Raw genomic sequence first — 9,631 nt, 5'->3', positions numbered from 1 at the left:
TGAGTGAATCATTCTTTTTGTTTAAACAATGCTTGGTTACAATTGATAGTATTAAGAGCGATTAAAATGTTTATACATGTCAACCATATACCCACGGTATTTGTCACTAGACTCATTTCTGTCACTGTGGTCATATCACTGTTGGGTCCGTTCACCCAAAAGTGACGTATATCACTATTTAGGTCCGTTCACCTAAAAGTGACGTATCATAATTTAGGTACGCCCACCTAAACTGATAAAAACACTAGTAATGTGCACAATACCCCACATACCGACTGTAATTGAAGACTACAAAGACTTAATCCCTGTAATTATAACTGTGGAAAATAATTTACTTGGGAGTATTGTAAACCAATTGATAAAAAGAGAATGACTCACATTGCAGATTTATGCGGGCGGAGTTTAATCTACTGATTAGCCTTTTTAACCTAAATTAAATAACAATGCACACGAACTAGGTTAGTAACTAATACAGCATTTACGACAATTCATGAGATTAAACCCTCACAACAAATGACAAAGTGCAATACTTAAACATCCATCGAATTAACGACGAACGACAAAGTATAAACTCAATTTGAGCGGTACTTAAACATTCCTTGGATAGTTTCAATCGATCGGACGTTGAATCGTAATAGCGATCGAGTTATTACCCTGTTTATCGCGGCAGCGTTTAGTGATTCGTGTGTGTTTATAGTAATTGGACTATATCTCAGTGTATATTTGGAATTTGATCGTCGAACTAACACCAGAATTCAAGTGCCAACTCCCCCTATTTATACTAGAAAATTGACTTCCTCGCGTGTCGCGACAGGGAGACTTATCTCCTTCGCGTGGCGCGACGGGTCTAGTTTTAGCATAGGGTGGCTTCGTGTGTTTATATCCTAGGTGAGTCAGTGAATCGACAAAATTCTTATCCTACAACGAATTATAAAGATAATCGTCAGTCAGGGTTTACCCCCCCCCCCCCCCAAGTTTTAGGGGCCTTGATCCTGATTCTGATTGTTCTGAAAATTTTAGGGTTTATGCAGAATTATTTGGGTTTCTCAATTAGGGTTTCTTTATTAAATAATTAATATACTAAGTAATAATTTTAGTGAGAGTTGTTACACCAGACACGCCCCTTGGCCAGCTTTCTGTAAGTTCTGTTACTAGCACTCTGACCACGGGGCTGTGCCCAGTAACACAAACCTTGTTTTTAAACACCTTTTACACATTCAAATAAACCTAAAAACTTATTTTTGGGACACATTGAGGAGAATGTGTAATTTAAGTGTGGGGAGGATGCTAAAACCTTGAATCTTGCAAGTCCTAATAACAAGCCTTATACAAAACTCTATTGGAATAGCTAATCACCCTAAATTTTTTCAAAAATTTTTCATTTTTTTAATTATCTTGGTTTAGTTTGGGAATAACAAGTTCTTAAACAGGTTATGTTTTTACAAATTTACAACCGACAGCGTCGTGATAAAAAGAACCAAATAAGAAAATTATGAAAATGCATGACAAATCTATTTAAAATTTGATTATATATACTTGATCACATTATAAACCCATTCCCACAATAAGTGAGTTTTGAGCCTTTATTGAGCATACATGCATACATCTTTAAACTAAATGATCATTTTTTGTTTCTCATGTGAATAGCCGCTTGGTTCTTACGACTCTAGAACTTGCCAAGACGATACATTCCCGGTCCTTACCAACTTGAACCCAGTAAGTAAATGATGGAGGCATTAGGACTAATCCATTTTCCTTTCAAAACCATTATTTTTCATCTTTTTACAACACTATCCAAAATCCCCGTAGTTAACCCCTTTGAGCCTAAACCTTTTCGTTTCAAAACCCGTAAAACAAACACCCATTGCCCGCCAAAACCTTTTTCTTTTCAAACCCATTTGTTTTAGTAAAAAGCTCTGTTATCTTGTGACACAAAAAAAAAAAGTGTCTAGCAATAACCCAACAAGTCCCTCAATGAAATCTTGTTTGAATATGCTTAGTTTGAATAAATGTCACAAAAAACAAAAAGTTTTACGACAACCGACGCTTTTTATGCTTTTCGCCATTTTACTAACCACTAACCAAATACCACCTACCCTTAGCTCAAGCCTAACCCTTTTCCAAGTCCTCTTGATATTTACAAAGGTTTATAGTTAAAAAGGAGGAGGTTTGATCGCTTGGCAAGCATATGGTAGAAGTAATTTCCATGCCGGTATCAAGTGTTTCACAAAAATACGCAAATCGGCTGAGTGTTGAGTGATCTCCCGTGAGGTATATGAACTTGTATATAAATGGAATTTTAAAGAGGCATGTTACGCCCTAATAAATAATTTTTCTTAACAAGTGTTCTAAATAAATCATTACGAATAGGATTGTAAATAAAATAAAAATAAAACTTAATAAAGATCTTGGATTCCCGACACTCAAGATAAGCCACAAAACTTCCTCTCTACCTCCTCCACTTGGGTGTGTAAGCCACATGTTAAAGAGTTTTGCTTGAGGACAAGCAAAGATTCAAGTGTGAGGGTATTTGATGTGTGCAAAAATCAACATATAAATTACTTCAAATGAGGCATAAAACTAACATTTTTTTAGTACTGATGTTGGAAAAAGCACGTTTATTTCTTCCTATTGAATTTACAGGACTAAACAAGCTTAAAAGAACAAAAGGAACAAATAAGCAGTCAAAACCAACATAAGTACAAGAAGAAGGAATAAAGTGACATGCTCGACCCCTCGGCAGCACCTCCTAAAGCAAAAACAAGAAACAGACCCTGTCCACGGGGCCGTGCCCAGTTGAGCATGGGGTGTGGTCAGGACCCTGCACAACAAGACAAACCTACAGAAGGCTTCTGCGCCCACCACGGGGCCGTGCCCAGCTCTACATGGGGAGTGGTTAACTCTAGAATTCGCAGAATCTTGATAGTACAACAAAGAGTTGACCACGCGGTCGTGCCCAGAGGATACGGGGTCGTGTGGGGCCCTCTGCTGACAATTACAATTAATGAAGGAAGAGAAGATGATGGCCACGGGCCGTGTTGGCTGGACACGGGGTGCTTGGTTCACTTCAAAAAGCATCCCTTGGCAAACCACTTCTCTCCCACTTTGCCACCACTCTACCACCACAACAACAACAACACCAACACCCACCACCATCATTCATCATCCATCTTTAGAGTGTGTAGTAGTCTCGGGATCCAAGATTGATAGTAAGAGTTTTTGTCAATCAAAGGCCATGTTTGGCTAATCTCTTACATCACTTGGTGAAGACAAGTCTTTGATGTATTACTTTTGATTTTTAATCTTTCGGCACTTTTTAATTAGGTTTGTATTAATGACTTTAATAACTAGTTTCTTATGTTAAAGGTGAATTTTCTTTACCATTTCTTCATGATGTCATTGAAGAGGGGCCTTCTCCTATAACTAAGATAATCTCTGGGTTGAGGGTAACATCACCTTCAAAAGAGGGGCCTACTACTATAACTAAGATAATCTCTGTCCGAAAGTGCGAAAATCATCAAAGGATACATTAAAGACGAGTTGGATCCAAGTGATTCTATCTTGTCTATTTGTTTTTCATTTTATTTATTTTTTTCATTTTTAGTTTTATATTTCAAAACTTTTCTCAAAAAAATTAGATCGATCAGACGTTGAGGATAAACCAGTATTAAAAGCTCTTGTGTCCTTGGACGACCTCGGTATCTTACCAACACTATACTGCCTCGCGATGGGTGCACTTGCCCAAGTGTGTTAGTGTTACTACAATATCATGTTTTATAAATTTAAAACTTGACTAATGCGTAAAATGGGCTCAAAATATTAATAAAAATCATATCACACTCTACGCACACCACTGGAGTTTTTAGCCGATAGTTCTCTGGTTCTTCAACTTCTTCTCGGAGAAATTGCTTACTTCCCTGGCGAGGGTAGATGTTCCACATCAGATTTCAGGAGCCTTAGTTGAAGAAACCTCAAGCAGTTCCACTAATTCGACCAAATTAGTTGTCTCCTGAACCATTGAAAAACTCCTCAATACCAACAACCTGTTAAAAACACACAAAGAACCATTTCAAAAACCAATTTGATATGAATTTAGTGACTATTTATATGAACATCAATCATAAATCAAGTTATTACAACAAAAAACAAATAAAATAAATAACAATGGACAAATAGTTTTAGATTGTGATAGATTAATTAAAACCCTAAATGCAAGGAACGTACCAGTTTTAAGAAAAGATACCAATTAGTACTGAAAATCTCAAAAGAAATCTCAAAAGTCAAATCAGATCTCATATTATAACAACAAAAACATGATGAAAGCATCCACAACCTAACATCTGTCAGTTAAAAAAAGCAATAAATAATCACCAGCATGCATTTGACTACTAAACAAGCAATTTCAGAATGTAAAAAAAATAAAAATAAAAACTTAATAGCAAATACCTAACAATTAATTACAAGGAAACGATCTAATTACACATCAGAAAACAATTTAACTTGAGCCGATAGTTCTTTGTTGTTTAGTTTTTGCGCAAAACCACCAGGGTTGTCATCATCTATGTTGACCGCAAAACCCTAACGCCACTGTACCACACTAGAAGGATACCACATCCACATACAAACTTCAACATACCAAAAAATAGCCATTAATTAAAAACAAAAAATGGTGGCTGGATCCAAACAGATGTAAGCTAAATTAGACAAACAAAAATCAGAATCGAAAATTAAGCAAATCAAACCTTTAATGGAACGGATGTTTAGGACATTGTAAGAAGGAGTGAGATTTCCCTAACGAATCAGAGTACATTAGAGGTTTTAATGTATAAAGTTTACGGTGAACTAAAGTTGAAAAAATCCTGAATTTTCCGGCTAGGGAATAGTTGGGACGGTGATGTGGAATCTCACCCGACGATCAATGCATGGTGAGGCGGAATGACATTAGGGTTTCTGATGATTTCAACTTGAGAGAGAGAAAAGAGAACATAAAAAGTAGGTTTTGAATTTTGAAATGGGATGAGCGGCAACTCAAAAGTTAAATTTGAGAATAGACCGCCCAAATGTGATTTCACAAGCTTATAGTTTTGTGTGCTTTAGATGGTTGTACAGTATGCTTAAAAAACTTGTACTTTTTAAGTAAGTGGCAAATAACCTAAGTTGCCCCTCGAATATGCATATTATATAGTATAGATATACGTATAAGATAAGATAAGAATCCGTTAGAAACCACCCTTTATTGCGAGAACCTAAAAAATTAGAAACACACAAAAATAATTTATTTTTATAAAAAAAATGTTACATTTCATCACTAAAAAAAATAGTACCGATGTTTATGTACAACGGTACTGTTGTTCTTTTTCTAGTGACGAAATTAAGCGTTTTTATAAAAAAAAGTTAACAAAAGTACTGTTGTACATGTGCATGCATATGCATGTTTTTTAGTGACGAAAATTAGCGATTTTTAATAAAAAGCTAAAAAACCTTTTTTTAGGATTTAATTCTAGGGTTTAGCTTTATGATTTAGTTTTAGCATTTAGCTTGGTAGGGTTGGGGGTTTAGGATTGGGGGGGGGGGGGTAAGGAGTTCGGTTTTTTATAGGTTTTTGCTGCGTGGTAGGGTTGGGGGGGGGTTAGGTTTTTAGTAAATGAAAATATGCTATAACATATATGTAATCTAAATGGCAAGATATAGTTTTACGTTGATAATAACTGAATATGTTTTGTTTATTATAAATCCATTTAATAACAATATGCAACTATTTTATTGAATAAAAAAATATAAATAAAATACTGATTTGTTTATTTTTGTAAATCCTAACTTAAAGTTAGAATAAGTTTTTTGAACATTTAAATTAGAGTAAATTGCCATTTTAGTCCTGTGGTTTGGCTCATTTTGCCAGTATAGTCCAGAGGTTTCATTTTAACATCTGGATCCAAAAAGGTTTCATCGTTGCCATTTTGGTCCAACTGACTTAACTCCATCCATATATGTTAAAGCTGCCAAGGGCATTTTTGTCAATTCATTATTCCTTTTATTAACCCTTTTTTCTTATTTCTTTTTCTTTTAATTAAAGCCTTTATAAGCTCTTTAAATGACATAGCTGCTTCATTCATCGATCACAACACACACAGTTCCCCCAATTTTAAAACCATAACAACGAAACGAAGACGATCGATCAAAGGCGACTGAGCTGTGAACAAGCATTGTGCGGTGGTTTCTGAACGATGAATGACCCTTGGTGTGTTCGTGATCCTAATGAAGTATTCAATAAGAAGAGGCATATGGTAAGTTCTGTTTAATACTCAACATTTTGTTTAAATTTTGCGTTTTTAAAGTGGATTGATCACTTATTTGAAGTTTATATGTTCATTGATGCAGTAAACTACCCTGAAAACTTTTCAATCGAAATACACCATGGGGGTGAATTTACAGAGTATCCTGGAATGAGATATGCGAATGGTAAGGTATCTTATGTTGACAAGGTTAACTCAGACTACTTTTCAGTCATTGTATTGAAGGATATGATGGTGGATATTGGGTATAGAGAGGAGGATGATATGAGATTTATGTATAAATTGCCAGGAGAGGATCTGGATTTAGGGCTAAGACCACTGTTAAATGATGGCTATATTCTTGATCTTTTAAAGCTATCTAGAACTACTAAACTGATAGATGTGTTTGTAGAACATATTAGACCTGATTATGAAGGTTTGAAGTTAAGAAACAATGCAGAGCATGATATCAATGAAAATGTAGATGATGTGGATGGCAGTAGTGTAGCTGATGGGGAGCACATTGTTGAAGAGATTGTAAGTAGTGATGGATTTGAAAATAGTGGTAGTGATGGATCAGAAAATAGTGGTAGTGATGGATCAGATGATAGCAATTTTGAACCTAAGGCAGGTGGTTATGAGCAGGATGATAGTAGTGATATAGATGATGTTTGTAAAGGAAAGGCCAAAGTAGATGAGGTTTCTAAAGGAAAGGCCAAAGTAAATGAGGTTTCTAAAGGAAAGGCCAAAGTAGCTGAGGGTAATTATATATCTGATGAAGACTCAGATTATATTATGGATGTTGATAACATTGTTGAGGAGTATGATGTTGATATGGATGATTTTAGGGCTGTAGTAGATTTTGATTTAAGTGATGATGGGGCAGACTTAGATATTGGAGATGATGTGAACATGGATGTTGAGATTGACCTAGAAGAATTTGATAGCTTGAGTGATGATGAAAATGACACAAAGATGCAAAAGAGCATGAGGGCTCATAGGAGGAAGCTTAAAAAAACCAAAAAAAACTGATGGTTGTCCTTTTTATCTTGGTCAAACCTTTAGTAATAAGGAATAAATCAAAAGGTTACTTAAAAAACATGCAGTGGAAAGTAGGAGGCAACTGATGATAGTAAGAAATGATACATCTAGGTTTCGTGTAGTGTGTAAGGGGTTCAATCCTAAACTGGTCAAGGCTGAAACAGAGGCAAAAGATGGGGCTGTTGCTGAAGATGTAACAAACATTTGGGGTAAAACAAAAGCAAAAGGGCAGGAAGTTGAAGATGTGACAGTTGGGGGTATATCTGGAAGTAAATTAAATGTTGGGGGTATATCTGGAAGTTCATTAAATGCTGGGGGTACATCTGTAAATTCAGCAAAAAGTGCAAGTGGGCCTAAAGTTAAACCTAAACCTAAAAAAGGGATATAAACCCTACATGTCCTTGGCTGCTGCACATATCAAAGAGCAAGAGTGTCGGCTCTTGGGTAGTTAAAACCTTCTTGAAAGAGCACATATGTTTAAACACATGGAATGTTAGGCTCTGCACAGTCGGTTGGTTGGCTAGGGAGATAGAAGGTACTATTCGGATTAATCCTACTATTCCACTCAAATCCTTACAAGATATGATACAAAAGAAGTTCCAGGTAGAAGTTACTGTAATGCAGATGTTTAGGGCTAGGTCTCAGGCAACAAAGAGAGTTCAAGGTGATTATAATGTTCAATATACAATGCTTAGAGACTACTGTGAAGAATTGCTTAGGGCTAATCCTGGTACAACAATAAAAATAGAGGTTGAGAAGGAGCCTAACCCATATTCTCCAACAAGGCAGTTTAAAAGGATATACATTTGTTTAGCTGGTTTAAAAAGGGGATTTTAGATAGATAGCTGGTAGAAATTTGTTGGGTCTAGATGGATGTTTGATGAAGGGGCCTTATCCAGGGCAGGTCTTAACTGCAGTTGGTATAGATGCAAACAATGGCATCTACCCGGTAGCCTATGCATTGGTTGAGTCAGAATCTAAAGCTTCATGGACATGGTTTTTGATGTGCTTGGGAGATGATCTAGGGCTGGATCCCAACTCATATTTCACCTTCATAAGTGATAGGCAGAAGGTATGTATCTGATTTAATTGTTTACTTATGTAACTGATTTAATTGTTTACTTATGTATCATAAACTGTTTGCTTATGTAGGGTATAATACCAGCAATAGAAAAGGTGTATCCAAAGGTTGAACATAGGTTCTACCTAAGGCATATACATGAGAATATGAAACCAAGATGGAAGGGTGATGTCTACAAAGATTTGTTATGGAGCTGTGCTAGTGTCCTTACAACAAGATGTTGGGAAAATGCAATGAAGGCAGTTGAGGAAAAAGATAAAGACTTACATGACTGGTTGAAAGAAATTCCTCCAAGGCATTGGTCTAGATCTCATTTCAGTGGTATGACATATATAGCATAAACTTCTTTATTGTAGTGTACACATTAATAACATAAAGTTATGCATGTACAGGTAGGGCAAAGTGTGATGTTCTCTTAAACAATCTGTGTGAGGTCTTCAATAGGCAACTGGTGTATGGTAGGGACAAACCTATCATCACTTGTCTTGAATTCAGTAGGGAATACCTAATGAAAAAGGTTGTGGTTGTCAAAAAGCTAATTGCCAAGTGTAATGGTCCTTTAACACCTGCTGCTACTAGGATCTTTGATGCAATCAAGTTTGAAGCCTCAAAGTACACTTGCATTTGGACTGGAGGAACAAAGTATCAGGTCAGTCATGGGTTAGATCAAAGGGTTGTTAATCTTGGTGAAAGGACATGCTCATGCAGGAAATGGGACCTTATTGGTATGCCTTGCAAGCACGCAATGGCTGCAATCTGGAATCAGGGTTTACATGGAGGTGGGGAACCCATACCAGAAAGGTGGGTTGATCAAGCATACTGATATGAAACATGGAAGCTGGTTTATGAGTGTACCATTGAACCAATCAATGGTATGGATGAATGGCCAAAGTCGAGATGCCTCACCACTTTGTTACCTCCTAAACATCATAACCAGATAGGCAGACCAAAGAAAAAGAGGAAGAAGTCAGCAGAGGAATTAAGTCAAACACAGAACCAAACACAGAATACTGAAGCATCCATTCCAGATGCGGGAAAGTTGACCAGAAAGGGAAACACTGTAACCTGTGAGATTTGCAAGGCAAGAGGCCACAACAAGAGGACATGCAAGAAAAGACAGAAAAAACAAGATGTAGATGCAAGTCAAGATGGTGGAAGTCAGGTTGGTGCAAGTCAAAGTGGTGCAGGTCCAAGTGAAAATGTTGGTGCAAGTCAAAGTGGTGCAGTTTAGGTCTTT

The 9,631-nt window shown here is 36.5% G+C and overlaps 1 protein-coding gene across 1 annotated transcript; it reads left to right on the top strand.

Moving 5' to 3' along the window:
• The first annotated feature begins 7,398 nt into the window (after positions 1-7,398).
• Positions 7,399-9,217, top strand: LOC110888374. Its single transcript, XM_022135904.1, has 5 exons — positions 7,399-7,630; positions 7,822-8,063; positions 8,155-8,385; positions 8,466-8,715; positions 8,787-9,217. The coding sequence occupies exons 1-5, from the start codon at positions 7,399-7,401 to the stop codon at positions 9,215-9,217; spliced, it is 1,386 nt and encodes a 461-aa protein (XP_021991596.1).
• The last annotated feature ends 414 nt before the right edge of the window (positions 9,218-9,631 follow it).

The sequence above is a fragment of the Helianthus annuus genome, chromosome 2 (genome assembly GCF_002127325.2).
Source record: "Helianthus annuus cultivar XRQ/B chromosome 2, HanXRQr2.0-SUNRISE, whole genome shotgun sequence".
Classification (NCBI taxonomy): Eukaryota; Viridiplantae; Streptophyta; class Magnoliopsida; order Asterales; family Asteraceae; genus Helianthus; species Helianthus annuus.
The sequence above is the reverse complement of the archived record's forward strand: the minus strand, read 5'-3'. Positions and strand labels throughout refer to the sequence as shown.

What these genes read in the sequence shown, in the direction of transcription:
- LOC110888374 (XM_022135904.1), top strand. Translation starts at nt 7,399, where the DNA reads ATGATAGTAAGAAATGATACATCTAGGTTTCGTGTAGTGTGTAAGGGG. An exon ending in AAGTTCATTAAATGCTGGGG is followed by an intron (nt 7,631 to 7,821) that starts GTACATCTGTAA and finishes GGCTCTGCACAG; the next exon opens with TCGGTTGGTTGGCTAGGGAG. An exon ending in TCATAAGTGATAGGCAGAAG is followed by an intron (nt 8,386 to 8,465) that starts GTATGTATCTGA and finishes TTGCTTATGTAG; the next exon opens with GGTATAATACCAGCAATAGA.